Genomic DNA, 23,473 nt, shown 5'->3' on the forward strand with positions numbered 1-23,473 from the left:
CTGAACCCAGTCGAGGTGGTTTGGGGTGAGCTGGACCGCAGAGTGAAGGCAAAAGGGCCAACAAGTGCTAAGCATCTCTGGGAACTCCTTCAAGAGTTGGAAGACCATTTCAGGTGACGACCTCTCGAAGCTCATCAAGAGAATGCCAAGAGTGTGCGAAGCAGTAATCAAAACAAAAGGTGGCTACTTTGAAGAACCCCGAATATAAGGCGTATTTTCAGTTGTTTCACACATTTTTGTTAAGTATATAATTCCACATGTGTTAATTCTTAGTTTTGATGCCTTCAGTGTGAATCTACAATTTTCATAGTCATGAAAATGAAGAAAACTCTTTGAATGAAAAGGTGTGTCCAAACTTTTGGTCTGTACTGTAGGTCAAGAGACGGAGAAGAAATACATTTGTATTTAGTTGATTTAATTTAATTTAAAGATAGTAGTTGTTTTTTTCCACATATGATGGCAGCAAAGTGGATATTTAGGTTAATTATTATCCGATAACATGAGTTTTATTTAAATGTTAAAGGAACAATGGAAAAGGTTCAAGTATTTTCCTTCCTTTGATCCTCTTCTGTTGCAGTCTACGACGGCGAATTGGGGCCATTAGAAATGGGGAAAAAGGGAGTACATTCTTGCTCAAAAATCTGAGATTTTCAGATTAATCTCAGAATATTTCTAGAAAAATAAATATTCTGAGCTTGAAAAGTCAAAAATCTGCAAAAAAAAGCTGAGATTTTTAGATTAATCTCAGAAATTTTCTAAGAAAGGTGCAATTTCTATGGACATTTTTTTGGGAAGTTTCCGAGTTTAAAGAGTTGAAAATTTGCTAGAAAAACACAAAATGTTTGATCTCCGAACATTTCTTGAAAAAAGTTTTTAAAAAAATCTGAGGAATTTTCTAGAAAAAAAACTGGAACCTTCTCAGTTTCTAAAGATGAAAATTCAAAAAAAAATTTTTTGTGTGTGTGGAAATTTACTGCAGCTTTTTGTCCTATCTGCAGTGGCCCTAATACACTGTTGTATTATTCTGACTTGAAATATTGAGTTAGATTTTTGTATTCCAGTTGGCATTTAAAATTCGTGGAGAAGTTAAATATTTTACAGTCATTCAGGAATTGAATGATGGGTGCACCAGGGCACAGAAGGCCACAGTTTCCTCTGAAACTACAGGCTGCTTCCTTTCATTTCTGATGAATACAGCAAACATTTGGACCAGACGGTAAGACAGGAGGGCAGCGTTTGATTCTGAGATTTTCAGGTATTCACATCCAGATCTTTAAAACGTGCGAAAGCGGAAAACAAAAACGTCTGAAACACACATCTGACTGGTGGGTTTTATTGCCAAACCAAAACACTTCACAGAAACATTCAAGGAGAATGAAAAGGTGGATTTTAGAGTGGCCTATTCAAACTCTGGGAAGAAAAGGTGAAATCAGAATTTAAGATCTTTGTTTTGTGCTATTTTTACTGAAATTTGATGTAATTTAATAAAATGTAAGCCTTTCTCTCTATATGTATTTAAACCCGTGTGTGTCTAAAATCATTCCCTACATGAAATACTTTAATTTGGCTAAGAAAAGAAGCCAGTGATGTAAAGACTAAGACCTTTTATTTTTTATAACAAGAATCAGAAAGCCACTTCTTTCTTATTAAAACAACTTCTTGTAATGTTATGATGTTCTTCTGTCTTTATTCTGCTTATATTATCACTAGTTTCACCTAATTAAACAACAATTCTCAAAGGCTGTTATTGTTCAACTCAGAGAAATAACAGCCACTTTTTGAAAAGAAAGCAAGAAAAAAAAGGGTAAAAAATGTGATATTTTATTTTGTAGTCCAGTAAAGTCCTTTTGAGTCTCGCAGTATTTACTCAAGTCTCTTGGATTTTCTGCAGAAAAGAGGAACTTCCAGTGAAGTACCTGAACAGGCTCAGTGTGCTGGCGTTGGGTTTGTAGAGGTGGAGCGTTTCTGAAGCGTTTGTGCTCCTGCGGTCCGTTTGTCTGGAGGATTGACTCCCGCTCGGCCTCTCGGAGCAGATCATCGGAGATCGATGCGCAGGAGTAAGCTTCCTGTGACCCGGCTTATCAGATAATGCAGCTCTGGCTCTGATCTGGTTTCAGACTCTAACCGACGTATCTCTTTCATCTCTGTGATGTTGCGTTAAAACAAAAGCCCTTTTGCATCCTTACAGCCTGAGTTTACTTTCTTTTCTGTCTTAAATTTGTTTCACACCTTCAGATTTTATGTAAATGTGGCTCGTTTATGCTAAAGTAGAAAATTAACTCCAGGTGCAGGTTTTTGACACCTTAATGGAATGACTTTTTTCCCCTGCTTATGATCTAAATTTAAACCCCTTATTTGATTTGTTTTTGTCACATTTCCTCCAGGATTAATTTGAAGATGTGTGAGGAGAGATGACAGATTAATTTTCTGAGATTGTCACCTCTTTAACGTCAAATAGAATATGTCGATCTTTTTTAACTCGGAGTATTTTTAGGTTTGCACTGACAATAAAACTTGTCAGTGCAAGTTTTATTGTCTTTTTGCTCTCAATGTGTGACAAAACATTTTGCAAGTTCATGCTCTGCAGAGTTTTTCCTCTTTTTTTTCCTTTTTGTTGCACTTTGCAGGTGCATTGCTCCATCAAAACTCCAAGGCGGTGATAGAGATTCGTAGAAATTCCCAGTGGAATGATGGAGATGGTGGTGGCAGAGGAAATGATGCAGTTTTGGCTCGTGTGTGTGTGTGTGTGTGTGTGTGTGTGTGTGTGTGGAAATGGCCGTCTGATTCAGTTAGTGTGTTGTGGCTCTGCGTTTTCATTTAACTGGAATTTATGACCCTCAGATGTAACAAGAACTAATTTAGAGGAGCAGAAATGAAACCCGCAGACCGGGGAGCCGTTAGACTTTCATTGCCAGCGAACTTGGATGTGCTGAATCTGATATTTATTGACCCCGTGTGTTTTTATGTGGAATTATTCCTCTTTTTCTGGGATTTTTTGTTCAATCTGACCACCTGCAGAATAAAGCTATCCTCTGTTTTTGTTCATATGTCATGGTAAATCAATTTGGTTGTTACTCAACATTTAGGTTTTATTGGACTCTTTATTGAGCATTTTATTCAATTTGCCCTCTTGGCTTTCATCATAACCTTCTGTTATTACTGACCACAGCCATATGCCACAAAGGAGCAAAGCAGCAAATTGTTATGAAACAAATATCTTCCTGCCAGTCAAACTCAGCTCTGTGGGTGGATTTTAATACAAAATAATCATAAAATATGTAAATAAGTTAAATCTTAGAACAGTGTCTTCTGTTTTTTCTGAAACTAAGCTTCACAATAAATCACCTGCCTACATGGGAAACGTAAATACTTTATTGTTCGACGGAACCAGAACCAGTTTCCTGCTTGTTTTTAAAGACTGTTTTAATTGTTGCAAATGTAAAGCTTGAAACTGCTCATAAAAAGCAAAAATAAATTTTTACAGCAATGAAAAGGAGCACTTTGTGTCTTCTGCTTGTTTAGATGCAGAAATCCATAAAACTTTAAATATCTTTTTTTAAATTGTTCTAAAGTATATTGGCTCATTTCATGAGTTTCCTCGACAGTGTTTTTATGATGCCATTTAGTCAGTTTGTTTAGATTGTTTGACAGACCTAAATAATCAGCTAATTTATACCATTAGGTAATTTTAGCTACATTGAGGTGAGTCGGCTTTTTTGCCAGACCGGAAATTTTACATCAACACACAATAAATATAAACATAACGATTCAGAATGGCTCTGTTTGCAATACTTAAAAAAAACTAAAAAAAAAAAAAAAAAAGGTCAAAACTGACTCAAACACACTATTCTCATTAGGACAAGATTAAAAAGTAAAATGATATTAAAATTATGCTAAATCAAATTTTGGAAGCTTATCGCAGCAGGACAAACTGGTTTTATACTAGAAAAACGCATTTGTACAAAAATATAAACCAGAAACATTTGGCATGATGTAAATACATTTGTTTAAAGAAATAAAGATTTATTCCTACCGCTGCTAAAATGTCATAAAACATTACTCCATTTATTAGATTATCAATACCACATGCTTTCATTTTGATACATAGTCCTAAACACAGATTTGTATTAACTGTGGCTAAATTTAAGTAGATTTCATGTTGTCTTATCATCTTCAGGGAGTAACAAGCTGATTGATGCTTAACAGAAACGCTGTTTTAAAAGTGACCTGTGGAGTTCCTTTAATTGCTGCACCATCACTTTAGATGTTTCTTGTGACGGAACATATTTCCAAAAACCTGAATTTGTTTTTCCCTGTAAGGAAGAGGAAAGTGTGAAAGCCCCTTTTTTAGCCAGCTGGCAGGCTGTGCACAGAGCAATAGGGGATGGGGAGAGCTTCAGCTCACCCCCTGGTGGCTTGTTAAGACTGTGGGATTGGATTCAAAGTCTTAGTTTCACTCCAATTCAATCCTAGTTAGGAAAGTTGTTAAAACTCTCATTTTGGATGTTTTTGGGTTTCAACTGCTTTTAAAAACGACCCAAACACTTCAAAAAACACACCAGCGTGTTTTTTGTTGTCAGGAAAATGAGCTGTTCCAAAAACCTTAGGAATCCAACGTCACCTAGCAACTCCTTCCCCGTTACCTAGCAACCACCGAGGTGGAGCTCCAGCTTGTTTGGTCAGCTGGTTTTATCGCTGTATGTAAACTGTATGTACAATGGCTGCTGGAAAAGACAAAAGTTTTGTTGTCTATAAAGTTCCAGGAACCACTTGCTGCATTCTTGTTGGTTGTGCACTTATGCTTTTCAAAGATGTGCGGTTGTGTAATTGTGCATCAGTTTGCAGCCATTTTCATGTACGAGTTTAAATGTTGAGTTGGAGTCTTGGCCAGTAGTAGCTTATTTGGATTTAAAGTAACAAGACGCTCTATGACAGCTCATTCTGAACTGACCAGACTGAAATCTCATTACATAAAAATTATGTGTGCAACAAAATGTAATGAGTATATTTTTTTATAATCCATAAACCTATCCTAACTTGTTCAAGGAACCATAATATATCACCTTCAATATATCTAGTTTGAACTCTGCATTGGTGTTCTATGTTTTTATCTTTTTCCTAGATGTTTCAGCTCTTTATTTATTATTTGAGCCAAGCACTGAGAGTATTGTAGCTGTTGGGTTACACAAAAAAACAACTTGCGATCTTTGCTGTGGGAAAAATGTTGAATTATTAACTAGTAGAGTCATCTAATATTGCCATAATTTATATCACACGCTGCTATACCTCGGGTTGCTCTGCAATTCCTGTTTTTCTCTCAATGCTCAGCATAATTTACGGCTCTGATTTGCCCTGATACAGCCAGTAAAAAGAGAAGCTTGGAGCGGTAAAAGAGAAACTGGGAGTGATGGGAAGGTGATGAAGGCCAGAACCTTTGGTTGAGTGCTCAGTCAGGTGGAATAAAGCAGTGAGTCGGTTTCCTGATGGCGGAGGGGAACTGGGACAAATCACCTTGACAGAGGGGCGAGAAAAGGGCAGAGCAGAAGTTGAAAGATGAGGGGATGAGAGTTGTAATAGATGTTCTTCTCTATTTAGTTCAGATTCGGGTTCATGCTTTCTTCCTGTTGCCTGACAGCTACAGCGATGGACGGTGGCCTGTTGGGGTCAAGCTGAACCATCGGCTGTGGTTGTAACCTCTTTCACTGTCTGAATTGAAGGTATTTTTCTCTCCAATTATCTGACTTTCGTTTCAGTCGTGATCTGTGCTCCGGGTTAGGTATACAGGGAGCTGCTGAGGGACGAGGGGAAAGCTGCAGGTGGAAAATATTTGGACAAACGTCTGTTTCTGTAAAAACTGGCGCACCAGGTGGAAAATATACAGACTTTTTAGAGATCTCTGTATGTTTTATAAGATTTTTCTGTGTTAATGTTCAAATAAAAACTGCACATCTTGATAATTCAAAGCGTTTTCTTCCTATAAATCAGTTTTATACTTATTTATGGTATCTATAATCGGTCTTGTAATGTATTTAAATTAGGCTTTTCTTGAATTTAAAATCCATGCTAATATCTATGATGATACAAAATACAGGACAGGTTTAAAAACAGTTAAGAGCTATATATTTGTGACAGAATGCTAAAATTTGTTATTTGTAGTTGAAAAATTATCTCATCATTCTGAAGTGAGGAATGAGAGAGAGAACAGTGTCAAGCAGATGACAGGAAGGCTAAAAAGAGAACAGCTAATTTCTGTCAGTCGATTTATATTCTAGGTTCAAAAATGTTAGCAGCCCGTTAGAAACTTTTTGCTACTGTAAGAATCTACTTTCACTAGGAAATACGGTTGGGATTTCCAGCTACCAAGCATTAAAAAAAACAATCCAGCCATTTTTTGGCAATACATTCATGGTTTTTGGTATTTGAAAAACCTTCTGTTTGTTACATCACATTCAGTTGCCTAGCAACCAAAGCCAAGCCTGTTACCTAGCAACCCAAGCTGAGCTCCAGCACATTTTGTCACTACACAATGGCTGCTGGAAAAAAATGTTTTGCTGCTGATTTACCATTCAGAAACCACTTSCTGCATTTTGGTTGTTTGAGCAGGAGACTCCACTTCTGCTTTTCAAGGAASTATGGATGTATAATTGCTAATTTGTTTGCAGGCATTTTCATGTGAGTCTAAACGTTGAGTTGGGGGGCGTGACCAGAAGCAGSTTATTTGRATTTAAAGTGACAGGACGCCTTAAAACAGCTCATTCTGGAAGGAGCTCACCAGACTAAAATCTCATTACCCATAAATGATTTTGTGCAAAAAMAATKTTAATAAAGATGTTTTCAACTTCTAACCTGTTCAAGGAAGCATAATAGTTCACCTTTAGTCCTTCCTAACATGTTGTTTAATCAGCAACATGTTGGGAATTGGAAACATTATTCTTTGTACAACTGTACCAAATCTAATTTAAACAAATTTTACACAGACTGTTGCAGAGAACCTTTTTTATTATTATTATTAATTTGTCGGCTCTCGTCTGTTCCAGGTGGCCTTCCGTACGAGTTCAAGGTGGTGATCGCCGGGAACCACGAACTGACCTTTGATAAGGACTTTATGGCAGAGCTGGTCAAGCAGGATTACTACAGATTCCCTTCAGTCTCCAAACTCAAACCGGAGGATTTTGACAATGTCCAGTCGCTCCTCACAAACTGTGTGTACCTGCAGGACTCGGACGTCACCATAAAGGGATTCCGGATATACGGGACACCGTGGTAAGAGCCAACTCCTGCTTTTTATCCCTTAATCCAAACCGCTGAGTCGTGTCCCTGCCGTGTTGCTCTGTGGATCCCTGAGGTGAAGGTGTGTTTTCTCCTGTCTCTACCTGGCCGGTTTCCAGCTCYARCTCTGCAGAAACGGCTGTACCCCTCCAGTGAAGGGCCGCTCCTGTGCGCAGGGTGTTACTCCCAGCTTGCACATTCCTTTATGAGCTCAGGACCTTCACCTGCTCCCTGCGCTTGTGTTACTCCTGTGTTTTGACACGAGGTTAAGTGATACGGGTGGTACTGGGACTCTTTGTCACTGTGGAAGGAATGGTTTGGTGGAGAAAGAAAACACTCCTGGGAGATGTTGGCTGCTTTTTTGAAGGCAAACAACTCTGTTGGTTTTTCATTTTGTGAATTAAAAATGTCTACACTACAAAATGAGGCTTCCTTATGATAATAAATATTTAAAGTTTATCAAAATCAGGCCATTTTAATTTTGTTTGGGCTACAGAATTCATCTTACTTGAAATTTAAAGGGGACMTATTATGCAAATGTCACATTTTGTAMGTTTTTATGCTTTMATTTGGGTTTTAGCTGTTTCTAAAAACAGCAATTTTGTTTTTTGGCAATAAGTTAATGTTTTTGGTGAAAACGACCCGTTTCAAAAACCTCTTAAATGTTGAATAACRTTGTCCCGTTACCTAGTAACACAAGCTGGGCTCCAGCACGTTTAGTTTTACTGCGTAGTGCTGTACAATGGCTGCTGGATAAGACAAGTGTTTTGTTGGCTTACCATCCAGAAACTACTTGCTGCATTGTTGTTGGTTGCGCAGGAGACTCAGCTTCTGCTTTTCTAAGACATACGGTGGTGTAATTGCACATCTGTTTGCAGCCATTTTCACTTGATCACCAAAGCAGTACTAAGGAATTATTGACTTAAAAGAACCTTCCATCTCTTGCTGAATAATTACTTACTAAGATATTTGCACTAGAAACTAGACCAAAGAAACTTGATAAGATTTTGGGGTTTTGTAGAGATTAAAGGCTAAAATGAAAAAAAATTACATAAATAAATAACATAACAAGACAACAGTTTCAAGTAGCACTTTTACAAATCATTAAAAGAAAACAAAAAGTTGTGAAACTGACAGTTCTGTAGTTAGTTTTGTTTTATGTGAAGCTTGCTAAAGGGGCTTATTATTATTATGTAAAATCAACTTATTTTAACTTTACATCATGTCATAATGTTGTTCCCTCGTCAAAAAACATACTTGATGTGTTGCCTTAATTCTTCATGCATTTTTGAGAAATTCGGCTGTTCAAAACACCTGGACTCAAACAACAATATTATCATTTATTGCAGTAGCCTCACTTATCGTTATCAGGACAGGCCTAGAAACATTRTTGCTTGAGTGTGCCTGGAAAACGCATAATGCTGCCCCTTTAAGATATTCACACAAATACTTAGTAGGGTTTATTGTTTTGCAGTGATACAGTAATTCTTGTAAATAATTAGCTTCGATCGGCCTTGATTTGGGTCGGTTCTCTCTGCTCTCGCTGAACTCTGGACCTAAAATAAGAATCTGGGTCAGACCTTCATCCTTTAGCGGCTATAATTAGCAGGTTAGYGCCCCGGCTTCAGAGTTGGCAGGGAGGAGGGCCGGCACAGGAGGAAGAGCGCACAGTTCCTCAGCTTCTGGTTGAAACAGGAAGGATGCTACCCCCGATACCCCTTCWTGCCCCTCGGCCCCCCGTCTCCCCTGTGGGTGTTTAGTGTGAGGGCTGGTAAGTGTCTGTTGTGACAGCTGGATGTCTCTGGAGAAGCAGAGTGGACAGCTTGGCCGCTCCCCCACCTCCTTCACATCCATATGCCAGCGCCGTCCGAACGCCGGCCCCTGTCCAATGTGAGGTCTCACTTAGCCCCCTCGGTGACCCCTCCGTGACCCCCAGAGGTGGGGTTTCCAGCGACCAGCAGATGCAGCGTTCTAAAATCCTGAATTTCAATTTGGAAAATCTGCGTGTTTATAATAAAGTGCAATCAAATACACACGTTAAAAGCCTACACTGCCTGTCACAATGAATWAAAAAAACACAATTCACCATTTTGGGGTTTCCGTTAAATAAGAAGCGCAATAAAAATCACATGTGAATACGTTTGTTCACATGATATGTCATTATAAATCAAGCAGCCACTTCCTGTCGTCGTCTTCCTCCTTTTCTCCAGCAGTAACATCCGGCTGCTGCTCGTGATGCGAACAAGTGTTTCCATTGCAGTTTTGCGAAATATACTAATTTCGATACATCTGACAAAGATCCTCATTCTAGTGCAAAAAATTAAAATCAAAATTGATGTTTCCATTAAGAACATTTATTTTCGTGATTCCAATTTGCTTTATTATATCGTCAATGGAAACGCAACTAATGACTTGTTGGTTTGTGCAATTGAAATAAAGATTTTCTTAAGTTATGAGCATCTTCAGTCAGACGCTTCTTCAGATTCGCTGTAACACAGACCGCTACAGGAGATCTTTACTGCCAACAGCCATCTACAATAACGCTTTGAAGAATCTGAATTAATGAGTTTAACAACATTTCATTTACCTTTGGGATCAGTAAAGTATTTTTGAATCTGAATTTGTTTTTAGTTTTATTTTTTTGTTAAATTAGTGTTTTGACAGATTGCGTGTGTGTGTGTGTGTGTGTGTGTGTGTGTGTGCGTGTGTGTGACATTTCAAAATATAAAATTTTATTTTAATTTACGTTGTTCCTGATGGAGAATATTTTCACAAGATATTAATAGAAATAAAATAACATGATTTAATTGTYTTTATTTTACTGAATTTGTGATGTTTTATCTTTAAAATGTTGGTGCTGGAAAAGTTTGAAAAGTTCCCTTGAAAGTGCTTGAAAATGTTTGAATGAAATTTTTTCCCAGCTGTCGGATAAAYGCTGCAGCGATCCGCTCTGCTGCTGCGTTTCCGGCTCTCCTCTAATCACAGATCTGCTCTAGTCATGAAAAACTAGGTGGCATTTAGTCCGCGACCGTCATGATGGATGGCCTTAGGTGTGTGTAGGAAATTTGGCCTTTTGCTTATGACTGCAGTTTGCTTTTAACTCCAAATGAGAACATTTCAGGACGGGTTATGTTGTAGTGCTGCCTGAATAAATCAGCCGACAGGCACTGATTGCGTTCTAATGCCATCGTTGTGGCTTTTCTTTGGCTGCAACAAGTTAAAAACACGGCCCCGTTTCGGCTCTAAAAGGTTTTTTGGCTCAAATGTTTCTGTTACAAACATGTGCAAGACAAAAAGAAATCAATGCAGCATGTATGAAATAAATTCTCACCGCTGTGCCAGTTATTAGGATTCATCATCTCATGCAGATGCATCACATTTATGGAAAATATTTAAATTGTGATAGAGATTACAATCAATCCTCTTTTTTTTTTTTGTCTCAGCTGATAACATCCTGGTGGAGTTCTTCTAAAATTAACCAGCTGGTCATAATGTTTTGGCTGGACTGCAACCTATTTTTGGAGTTGGTCTAAATGGGCCACTGCTGCACTAGCAGTTTGTTATTAGCCTCATCACTAGCTTCATGCTACAGCTACATTCTCTACTTTTACACATTAATGTGAATAAATCTGCAGAAACACAAACCAAGTTACCACTAAAGTAATCAGAAGTGTTTGYATTGATTTTCTTAGCGGTTGTAGAAATGCAGCAGGTTCATATTAAATCTCTAGACATTTTTTATTTGAATATGCAAAATAAAAATAAAAAATATTGTTATTGTTACTTAAAGGTTTTTATGAATTAGACTCTAAATTACTTTAATTAGGTTGTGAATGGAAAATATTTATATTTAAATAGTTGTTATGTTGAAATGTTGAATGATTTTATTGCTGTGTATTTATCGTAATTTGCACAATAACTCAGTGATTGTATCTCCATCTGTTTATGAAGCTTGATGTGAAAAWGTTTTAGCTATGATTKACATAAACATACAAGTTTCTTCTAAAAATTCATCTAATTTAAGTATAAATGAAATATATATGTTTTGGTGACATGTATTCAATTTTAAATTTGGAAGGGGAAATCATTTATTAAATTATTTTCARCAATTAAATTGTTTTTACTGTTAATTTTTACAAAACAAAAGAGTAGAAATTGCTGCACGTTTAATTCAAGCATAAAAAACATTAGGAAATGCAATGTAAGCATTGCAAAAAAGGCAGAAAATTTATCAAAATCCAGCAAAATAAATAAAACGTACACCATAAAATACAACCAGTGAACAGCCCAGAAGAATTGATGCTAGTTGGAGTAAAAAAKAACAATAAGCCAAACATGAGTCTCTCTGATGGTTTATTTAAATATTCAAGGATTTATTTATTTATTTTTGCTGTGATGTAATAAGTTTGCAGAAAAGCTACAATAGAGCTTTAGTCTACAGAATAATGAAAAACTTCACATCAGTTTCTCCTTGTGTTTTRTTTCCTGAATAAGAATTAAAATGATTATTTAGATAATTTACTAAGTAAATATTGATTCAAATAAATATTTTTGACAAATTTTTTTTTTAATTTGGAGAGAATAAAAAKAACTTATTCCAGCTTCACTGTTTTATTTCCTAATGAGGTGAAACGTACCTAAAAATGTGAGACTGTTTAGGATTTAGATCCAGATTCAGAGGATAAGTTGCTGGTTTGAACCTTTTTGTGTGGACTGGTGCTCTGACCTGGTTGTGGAAACAGTGATGGAGTGAAAGCAGTGTACCRTGAAAGACACACAACTTACACTGTTTAATGACAGATGCTTAACAGGCCGAATGCCTGACCCTCCTCCCCTCCTGCTCACACACTCCCACACACACTCGCGCTGCGGAGGGATGAACACGCCTGCACCTTGTCTGTCAAATCTCGTTAAGAGGAGCTGAAGGTCTTTTGGAAAACAAAGCAGTTTCAGGTTTATTTGGAGGTAGTTTTGGTTTCCTCAAATTTAAAATGTTGGACTGATTTCCAAGAATCAGTTTAGTTTTAATGACATCTTGGGTGTTCATGTTTTTTGGTGTTTGGAAAATGATCAGTTTCAAAAACCTCCCAAATGTAATGTCACATTCATTGGGCACTGTGCCGTTACCTTAGCAACCCGAGCCGAAACGAACCTGTTACCTAGCAACCCAAGCGGAACTCCAGCACTTTTGGTCAGCTGGTTTTACTGCTGTATGCACTGTAGAGCTGCTGCTGCAAAAGACAAGTGTTTTATTATTGACTCACCATTCAGAAACCACTTGGTGCATTCTTGTTGGTTGTGCAGGAGTCTCTACTACTGCTATTCAAAGATGAATGGATGTATATTTGTGCATCTGTCCGCAGCCATTTTCACGTGTGAATGTAAATGTTGAGTTGGGAGAGAGGGGACATAAAATCTTATTATCTAAGAATTATTTTGTACAGAAAAGAGGAAAGGCTAGGGACGCTCGACGTCTCTTAGCCAGTTAAGCTAGTTTAGTGGCAACAACCTGCTGAGTAACTTGCGCAGCAGCAGTTTCAGGTTTTGCCTCATAACTGTTTAAAWATAAACAACGGTTGGAGTGAAAACTGGATAACACAAGAAATATCATACCACCAGCYTGGCAGTATTTCACTTACTATAAAACTACAAATTTATTTATAATTATCTATCGACTAATGTGAAAATCTTATACAGGGTAGAAATCCTGTTGGTTTTCTGTGCTAAGCTCTGCTGACGAATTCAGAACGTGGTTCAGACTCGTTTGTGTAAAAGCTGACCTGCTTTGTGATTCCAGAAGCTAACTCCCCGGTCGAAGGTTAAACTGTTGCTGCTCCCTCTGCTCCCGCTCCTTCGTCCTCCCAGTCTTCCTCCATTCGTCTCGGCGTGCCACAGGGGGGTTCCTCCCCTCTCCTCCCTTCCTCCAGCTCTCTATCATCGCTTTCCTCCTCCGTTCTCTGAAAAGGAACCGGAATGCCTTTCTTTTTTCTTTACAGAAATCTCCTGTCTAGTTGAAATTTAAATCTTCTTGCTTGCATGCTAACGTGTGTGTGTGTGTGTGTGTGGGGGGGGGGTGCGTGCGTGTGTGTGCGTGCCTCCCAGAGGCTGCACATTAAAACAAAGTGCCCTCATTTGACTCTCTGAAGCCCACCTCAGGGGAAACCCGGAGGGCCGAAATGCAGATTTGTCATTTGCAAATTTTAGTTTTATGCATTCATTTTTTCTACTGCAAAGGTCAGCTCAGTGTGTGTGTGCCTCTGTGTGTCTGTGAGTCTGTCTGGGTGTGTGTGTTTGAGTGACAGCCATACGCAGTAATGATGGTGGAGTATAGGCGTACTTATTGCAGTGTTTTCATTATGAGGGGGCAGAATCCTAAACAGTTTATTTTCCTCCGCTCTCCTCCCTGTCTACTCTATATGAACACTTTGTCTGCGTTCTGCCAACAGATGGCTTTCCACCTACGTGCTTTCTTTCTCTCTTTCAGTTTTTGCATTAAAACATTTGAATGGAAAGGCAGCAAAACGAGCCCTGAACTAACCATGTGGATGACAAAGATATGCATGATGGATGGGAGAAGGTGTAGCTTGATGTTTATATGGATAAACGTCCCTTTATTTTCTTCAAAAGGGGAATTATTATATAGAATTAACGTATTGCACCTTTTTGTACTTCCATTTAGGTTTCTACTGCTTCTAAAAACAACCCAAAGAAGAAGAAGAATAAAAAAAAAACACCCAGCCATTTTTTTTTGCAAGTCCAAGTTTTATGGTGTCTGTAAAACCTCCTGAATGTAACATCACATTCGAAGGGCAATGCACCGTTACCTAGCAACCCCAGCGGCGCTCCAGCACGGTTTGTCAGCTGGTTTTACCATTGTATGTGCCGTACAATGGCTGCTGGAAAAGACGAGCGTTTTGTTGTTGACTGCGTTCTTGTTGGTTGTGCAGGARGCTCCACTTCTGCTTTTCAAAGATGTATGATTGCATAATTGTGCGTCTGTTGTGGACATTTTCACATGCGAGTGGTAATGTTGAGTTGGCGTCATAAAATCTCGTTATCTAWGAATGATTTTGTACGAAAGTAATAAACATGTTTTGCAGTTTGTCTGTTTTTTGGTGTCTGGAAAACGAGTCGTTTCAAAAACCTCCAGAATGTAACGTCACAAATCAGCAGGAACTGYACTGTAAATTTAACATTTGGATGAGTAAATTTATTATGAAGCATTGCTACTCTTCAGGGCTGAAACGATCAATCATGATTAATCGATTGTTGAAATAATCAAACAAATTTAATAATTGATTAATAATTAACTGGAGTAAAGACTTCAAAGAAAGGATATTTTCTGAAAAAAAAAAAAAGAAGTAATCCAAAACATATACATTTTGTCTGTAAATACATTTAACCTTAAACTCAAGTGGGACTCTGCTTCAAATTTAATCATACTGTTTCTATCTCAGATATYCAGAAAAATAACTTCAATATTTTCTCATAACTGCATAAAATTACTTCTGATGTCATAGAAAAAACCAGCAGCACCAAAGTACAAAATCTCTGAGCTGTCCGACTTGTTACATCTGGAAAAAATAAGACGTTTGTTGAAGGATGATTTATCACCATTTCAGAACATTTGGCAACGCTTTGTAGATTTCTTTCAGTCTGTGTCTCTATGAATAATTTGTATTTATTGGCCATTTTATTTGATTTCTGCCTCTGCAGTGTTTATATCTCTGGAGTTGGCTTTTGTGTGYACTTAATGTGAGATTTATTTTGTTTTTAACAGATTTTGAAACGGGTGAAACTAGAACTGTCTGGGTTGAACATATTTACAGAAAAATATGTTTTCTTGCACCTTAAATGCAAAGTGTATATTTTTTTGTTCAGTTTTTGCTTACTYACTGCTTTGAATACGTTGTTTTTCAGTAAATGGACTTTTAAAGAAAAAATTGTATATTCAATTTAACTATTAATTGAGTATTAAATTAGTTGACGATTAATCTTTTTTTTGTTTTTTACAGTGATGTTTCCACCTTGAGTAAAAGACATTTGATGTGTTTTAACTTCATTTGTCCTGCTTGATAATATCTGGCTTCCATGTCAGCTGCTTTTATCTTAATCACCCCTAAGTCACCTTTTGGTCTCCGCCAGCTTCTTTCACTTTGTGTTGGCTGCCTGCCCACTGAACGAACACACACACACATACGCACGCATGCACGCACACACACACACACACACACACACACACACACACACACACACACACACACACACACCTTTTCCCTGTTGGATCATATGGCCAGGGAGTATATGAAACTAGACATATGAAAACAATTGTTCAATACAAAGGGAAAATCGAACTAATGCATCCTGGCATCAGTGTTATTCTAATTACTGTAATATTTCAGATTTAATGAGGAAATTATTTACTGTAGGAACAATGCGACGCCTCAGCTTAATGGTTCATAAAATAAAAATTGTCAAGCATCTGTTAGCAGCTCTGTGTTTGATGGATGGCGCCTTGTGTGCTTTGGTGAGTCTTGGTGCGGCTGCAGGTGTTTGTCCGGTTGCAGATGCGGCTGCGCGGCGCGTCCTGCAGCTGCGGACGCAGCTTCAGGGAGGGGGGTTTGTTCCTGCAGACCGTCCAGGCTGGCAGATGTAGAGCCGCCGCACATTACTGCGTAATGTCTCCTAGTGTGTGTCGGGGGAGTGAATGAGCGGCTCTAGATTTGTTATTGTGCCCTCGCTCTCTGCGCTACGACGGCCGAATGACTCACCCTGCATTCAAGCCCACAACCAAACGCACACAGAGGCGTGTTTGTGTTCGCCATGCAGGCAATAAAAGCATTCAAATAAACCTCAAACGTAGTGAAAACCAGCACATGGCTGCGGTGCATTCATTAAGAATGTGTGTGAATATTCCACGTCTCCCTGACGGCGCGCAGCCTCCTCCCTGCACAAGGTGAGACCCCAATATGTCAGAGGGAGAGTAATGGCTCCCACGTTTAATAAAGTTCCCCTCCGTGGCCTCATGTATATCAGTCACCATCTGAGCCAGCAGAGGTCTGTGACACGGCGGCCGGTAGCTCCATCAAACACTGAGAGGTTTGTAGAAAAGGCTGATGCAGCTGTATTCACCTTGCAGATCCATGCCACAATGCAAGGTTTGTTTTAAAAATCAAACCTTGCATTGTGGCAAGGTTTGATTTTTTTATCTAAACCAGCGTTTTCTCAATTTTTTCAATCTGACGACCATCTAACCCGTTTAACAGTTGCATACTAACTTTGTGTTATAAAAACCATAGAATCTGCAGCTCAGCCTGAGAAACTAAAACGTATTCCTGCAGACATGAACTCCTCCGATCACAGAAGTAACCCCGGTGTTTTTTTTCCACCGGTGTCCTCAACTTTTATTTTGAGTTACTTGGATTTAAGATACTTATCCAGGATTATTTTTAAACATTCTTTAAGCTAGCTGTAGCGTTGCACTTGGAGCTCACGGCAAATAAACATTCAAACGCAGTACCTTGCGGACCACTAGGGGCGCCGAAGGACCATAATTTAAGACTGATCTAAGAGATTATCAGGTTTTAGAGTGGACCTGTTATGAAAAATTCTGATTTTAAACGTTTTTGTGCTTCTGTTACTGTTTCTAAACACAACACTTAAGTAAAACTCACCTAGCAGATTTTTGTCAGTAAGTTAATTTATTTTGGTGTCTGGAAAATGAGCCGTTTCAAAAACTTCCAGAATGTAACATCACAAATCAGCAAGTACTGCGTCGTTGCCTAGCAACCCAAGTGGAACCCCAGCAAAATTGGTCAGCTGGTTTTACCATTGTGTCCTCTGTACAATGACTGCTGGAAAAGACAAGTGATTGATTGTTGACTTATCTTCCAGAAACCACTTGCTGCATTCTTGTTAGTTGTGCCGGAGGCTCTACTTCTGCTTTTCAAAGATGTACGGTGGTATAATTGCCAGTCAGTGGAGGAATGTCTTTTTTTTTCCCCTGCTTCTTTTTTGATCAGTTTGGTTGCTTCACTTATATTTCCCCTTTTTGAAAGTTGTTGTATAATATCTTTTGAAAAACTGCAGGTAGTTGCAAAATCAACCATGCAGATAATTGGATCTCTGTAGTCGTAGGGAAAAGGAGATAGTCCCTCTTTCCAAACTAAGGTTTTATCTATCAATCAATCAATCAAATTTTATTTGTATAGCACATTTCAGCAGCAAGGCATTTCAAAGTGCTTTACATAATTAAAATAAAAACAGCATGTGACATTGAATGAAGAGTGAGAGATTTTATAAAAAAGAAAGAAAAAAAGATTAAAAAAGATAAAAACATTAAAACCCGAACTCCTTTTATGACTTCAGTTAAACGCCGTTTAACTGGGACTTTTAACTCACTTGGAATTTAGTCAAAAACACCGTTTGACAAGGCATAAGGATTTGCCCTTATGGGGTCTCCTTGAACAGAGTTTCAGCAGAGCGTCATCCAACAAGGATTCTCAGACCTCAGTTTTACACATCAGCACCAAATAAAAACAGTCAGGTTTATGTTAAATGTACAGAACCACAGAGAAAGTTCCTCATTGCCATAATTTATCAAACGAAAATGAAACCATAATGGTAATGAAGGCCTTTCCCCCCCCACTTTATTTACAATCTAGCTTTCTGCTTGCATAACATCTTTATTTTAAGTTTTAGTTGTCGGACAAACTGCTTCACATTGACGCATGTTCCTCTGTTTCCTTTGAGCCAAACCATTACCCCTCCACCGCCGTGCTTCACAGCTGGAACAAGGTGTTTTGTTCATTTTTTTTCCTAAAGCTTACCTTTATTGTCACATTATTTTAAAAAAGAAACTACTTTATCTCTCCTTGAACACAATTAGGGGCAAATATACTGAAAATATGGCAACAAAAAACCAAAAATGTTAATGTGCTTATATTTGCATATGTACATTCAGAGTTTTATGGTCTTTTATACCATTTGCTTGCTGTTTTTGTTGGATCTATTTGGTTTTTCTTACACAGCTTCCCCATTTTAACTTCTATTTTGTTTATTTTGTTTAGTAAATAAGTTGGATACTTAAAACCCTTACGTTGAAATGGTGTGCTTTATTTTTACCATGAGCTAAACAGCTAAGCTTAGGCTGTACTAATGGATCCTAAACCCACAAAATTTCAAGTTTTTTTGTCAAACATTTATACAAAACGGTAAACTATTGGATCATTTTGCAACAAGAACTATTTTTTCAAATGCTAATTTTAATATTTTGATGGTGTTTATAAAAAGACTCCAGTACAAAATGTAACAGAAGATTATCCACTTAACTAACTGAAGAAAGAAAATGATGGTTTGATCTGAATTTGGTCAGAAATGGTGGCGTTTCAGAAACGGTGCCCGTTTTGGTTGTTTATGTGCGTTGTATTTCATATCCTGGCCTGAGAATTGGGTTGACATGTTGACACCTGTAGCAGATCCAATAAAAGCCATTTAGGTCKGTATTGATCCAGAACGTTCTCTACAAGTCCAGATTTGCTTTCTATTTATTGCTGATGGTTGTTTTTTGCTTGTCAGGCAGGGATTACAATTGAATAAGTCATTTTGAGACGGAGCTGTCCAAAGGTTTTGGGCATTTCCCACAAATGTAATTCAGAAACTGTGCAAATATGACCAACCTGCTTATACCATTAGCAATTCAATTTCCACAAAAATGAGATTTATTTTAAATATTTTGAGATTATTTTCTTGTTGAGCATGTAGAATGAAGCCAGTTATTATATTTTCCATTGTGGTGAAAAGCTTGGACAYCAGTGTTTTAATCTTTGTGTTTCTCTCAGGTTTCCAGGTCTTAATTTTATCCACTAAATGTTGACTTCTCAGTGAGTTGATGGTGAAACTGAGCTCAGTTTAGCAGCTTGTGTGGCCGGCTGATAACTTTGCTGCGAGGTCAGACCGGTTTGTTTCTGAGAAAAGATCAAGTCTGACTTTTATTTTAAATACTGAAGATGAACAATTATCTCTTTGTCTCCTTTATGKKTCATATCAATACTAGTGTGTTTTTCTATTTGTGAGAAATGTCCAGGCTCTTCTGTTATGGAATAGTGAAGAGTTTTTCACCAAAAAAAGTGTTGCTTTTTGTTTGTATTTTAGAATAGAGTGACTTGATCTCTGTTTTTTACAGAGAAGTCCTTATTTTTATTCAAAAATCTGAGAAATGTCATCAGTCTGTGAGACGGGCCACAGGTGGATTAAGACAGCTGCTTGTCTGTTGGTTGCAAGCATAAGCAACAATACTAAGGTTTAATTTTAGGCTGCATATGTTATTTTTAATAGTATTTTTTTTCTTATGTTTTGTGTTTACAAGTTTTGTTTGGATCTGTTTCCTTACATTTTCCTTTATCTTGCTGCTGTTCCACTTGAATTTCCCAACTACGGAACAATAAAATTTTATATTTCGTTTCCATTTATTTTCCCCTCGCTCTGGTTGCAGATCTTGATAAAATACATTAATGCCAAAGGAAGACTGCAAAAGAAAGATGAAGCACATCAGGTTGCTTAAAAGTGAAGCTAATTGTTCCGCTAGCTTAAACGCTAAACATGCTAACAGCTCAGATGCAAAAAAGCAACATTTCCATCCACTGAAAACATCACAAACTATTTCTGTCATTGAAATTAGTTTTAGACTGTAGATATATGCTTCCACGTATGCGAAATAAACAGTTTTACGAACTTTTAAAGCTGCGCTCAGGCTAAAGAAGCTACAAACGCTAAACAGKAAGTGCTAACTTGGTGACATCTGACTTCAGAATTGAACTGCGTAAACAATGTAAAATACGCAAAAACCTGTGTCTCATTGAACAAACAATATTCTGTTTCTAGAAATGTTTGTTTTTTCCAGAAGTTTTTATATTTTGCAGAAAAAAATAGTTATTATATTATATAAATAGCATTCTTTATCTCTGATGTTTCAAATTCAAAAATACTTTCTTGATCCTTAAGGGAAATTAAATTAATATTAATAAATATCACATTCTAGCCTGTAGTCTAACCTTTTATCCTTCAGTACTTTGATTTTAGAGTTACCAGCTGAAAATACATTGAAATTCAGTTTTAAAATGTGTGTGTTTGTTTTTCGTCTCTGAACTCTGCTGTTTTGAGTGTTTCACGTAAGGAAAATGCTGAATCCCTGAACTAGAGGCCAGATCTCGTGTTGTTTTTCTTTCATGACTTGAGGGACCTGCAGACAATAAATCTCTAGTAATGTTCAGGTATTTCCTCGCTAAATGTTTCGCGCCCAGCTGTCCAGATTGTTATTGTAGCTATCAGGAAAGTCTAGAAAGTTGAATATGGAAATGTTTTTACCGCTTTCTGTATTTATGGCAACATCCACTGCTTTAGTTTTCATTTAGCCGGTTCTGGCATCGAAACCGACTTTTAACACCAGGGAAGAAATGGAGTGGAAAATGTTTGGGGTGTTTTGTTAAAATCTAATAGATTTTGTGGTAAAATTGATTTATGTACCTGTGATATTTGCACTTTTGCAGACACCTGAGAAGTTTAATTTTATATTTCTTCCACTATGAAAAGTCTGCTGTGGGTTTTTTTTTACTTTGAGGGGAAAAATAAATGGCAGAATATTTTTCTTTTCTGAGGAGGTGGATGTTGACAGCCAGCAGTTTCCTGTGCTCAGAATGCCAACCAGACGAAAAAGCAGAGCCTGAACAAGCTCTGTGGATGAAGTTGCAGTGATTACTCTGTTGACTCGCCTCCTCTGCAGACCGAGCCGTCTGACCTTCGGGGTCGACGCGCTGCTGCAACCCTGACCGGTAAACGAGACCTCTGAGTCTCCGCGACTTCTGTTTACAGCTCCGGTTCGCTTGTACCAAATCCGTCAAGACGSCGAGTGTTCAGGGGGGCGAGGCAGCATGATGAATGGTGTTTTTCTGCGCAGCTTTTTCTGACTATTTCTACAGCCAGGGAGTCAAACTAATTTTCATTTTGGCCCATATAAAGATCTTTAATGTTCTCAAAGGGCTGGTAGTGCCAGAATACAAAGATAAAACCCATTGCAAAATGTTAAAGTAGTAATAATTAAACATTTCTTAAATTTAAAGAACATTGAACATCTTTCAACGTTGATCAGTCCCTCCAGGATTGTTTTTTTTTACAATCTTTTGCAATCAAAATCACAATTTTTTTTGTGTGGAGCTAATTTAGAAATATTTGTAAGAAATTGTGTGATATTTGCGCTCATTAATGATGGTAAATGTGACCATGTTACTCGCCATATCAATCACAAATTATAGCTTTATCAAGTAATGTGGAGGCAGCAGTGTAGTAGAAATAGCAAATACTGCCACCTGCAGGTGGGAGTTAGCATCACTTAAGCCCAATGTTCTTGACCAATTTTTGCAGAAAATTCGCAATAAACTTGTCAAAATGTGGGGATCTGTTGATTTTGTGTGAATTTCCATGAGGGCTGGACGATATGGCTGAAAAACGTATAAATGCATAAGCGTTTCATATCAGTTATCCATCATTTTGTTTGTTTTAAATAACTAAAATACTACCAAACTGGAGCTGTTGTACTCGTTTTCTAATCTCACTCGAAGCCATTTTTTATTTTCAGCAGTTGTGACACATTGTGGTGAAACCTGAAACTGCTGCTGCGCTTAGTTACTCAACAGGTTGTTGCTAGGTAACCAAAGAATGAATGAGTTGCTAGGCAACCAGAGAGCGAGTGAATTAGTTGAGGCCACCAACCTGGCTAAGATAGGTTGAGCAGTTAAATCTTCTGCCTACATCTCCCAGAATGCTGTGCGGTTAGGGTGAGTTTGGTGAAATTATAGAATATTCTATCAGACGTATTACCTGTTGATATTAATCACTTGTGTATTGAGATATATATTATTGATTTATTGCCCATTCCTAATTTCCATGATTGTTGAATTGTAATAGAGCTTTGGAGCTGATGTCACAGCGTATGACGTTTACGTCGCTCTGCGCCATTTTTGCAGCCCACAGACCAAAACAAACTAGTCAGGTAACCGGTGTTTTCATTGTATTAACGACCGCAGCGAAGTTGTTTTGCAAATTGGTTACTGGATATTCGCCCTCCGCGGAGTAAGGGACGTTCAGCTCAAGGTTCATCTGATTTATGAACGCTAATTTCGGCCAGCTGTTCTCTACCGATGCCTCCTGAAGCGCTCGGAGGTTCACATAGGGACCGTCAATTTCCGAACACTGCTGTAAATAAATGCTTTGTCTTGTGACCAACTAATACAAAAAGTGGTAATTCATGCTATTACACGAGGCACACTATCCTCTATCAAATGTTTAAGTCATATTCAATATTTTAAATAATATTAAATGTTTTCTTCAATAGCTTCCAAATCGTGTGACCCATTAACTCAAAATCTGAGTGAAATTATTTTACTAGACCATATAGATGAGGCATATTTTTATTTCATTTTGACCCCTTTTTTATTTTTTAACTAAATTTATATTTTAAAATATATTTTAAAAAAAAGTTCATAAAATGTATTACATCAGATGGTAAGCACATTTGTAACCTGTAATGTTCAATTGCATAAAATTCTAGCACAGGATCTATTTCATTACATGTTTACTTACCTGAACAAATATTTCAGGTCTTTACTTACCTGAACAAATATTTGTTGTAGATGCTTCGGCATCTACAACAAATATTTACTTAAAGTGTGATCTATTTCATAAAATGTACGTCATCTTTATTGTTTAATTACGCATTAATTATTTAAAGATGGGCTCTTTCATCTGGTTTGTGTCATGATGTGGTGTGGCGGTGGACACAAATGCAACAGGCAGTGGATGTACTTTATGAAGATGCTATTTTTAATAAACTAAACAAAACTAAATCCAAAATCCAGGAAAAACAAGGAAATCCAAAACACAATGAAACAGGAGACACGAGGGGTAACAAAGGTAACGACTGGCAACGTGGTGAAGATCTAAACAAAGAAAAAACCTAACTAGAATTACTAAAGGAAGATATACACTGCTCAAAAAAATAAAGGGAACACTTAAACAACACAATATAACTCCAAGTAAATCAAACTTCTGTGAAATCAAACTGTCCACTTAGGAAGCAACACTGATTGACAACGGGGACCCTCGTCGGGTCAATCAGTGTTGCTTCCTAAGTGGACAGTTTGATTTCACA

The 23,473-nt window shown here is 37.6% G+C and overlaps 1 protein-coding gene across 2 annotated transcripts in view; it reads left to right on the top strand.

Annotated features, from left to right (window-relative positions):
* Positions 1 to 23,473, top strand: part of mpped2a (metallophosphoesterase domain containing 2a) — a 74,707-nt gene that overhangs the window by 24,096 nt on the left and 27,138 nt on the right. For both annotated transcript variants that reach the window (XM_008405974.2, XM_008405975.2), the window contains exon 4: positions 7,038 to 7,263. In XM_008405974.2, the coding sequence (XP_008404196.1) occupies positions 7,038 to 7,263 (226 nt within the window). The remainder of the gene's footprint in view (positions 1 to 7,037; positions 7,264 to 23,473) is intronic.

Source organism: Poecilia reticulata, linkage group LG3 (genome assembly GCF_000633615.1).
Source record: "Poecilia reticulata strain Guanapo linkage group LG3, Guppy_female_1.0+MT, whole genome shotgun sequence".
NCBI classification, from domain to species: Eukaryota; Metazoa; Chordata; class Actinopteri; order Cyprinodontiformes; family Poeciliidae; genus Poecilia; species Poecilia reticulata.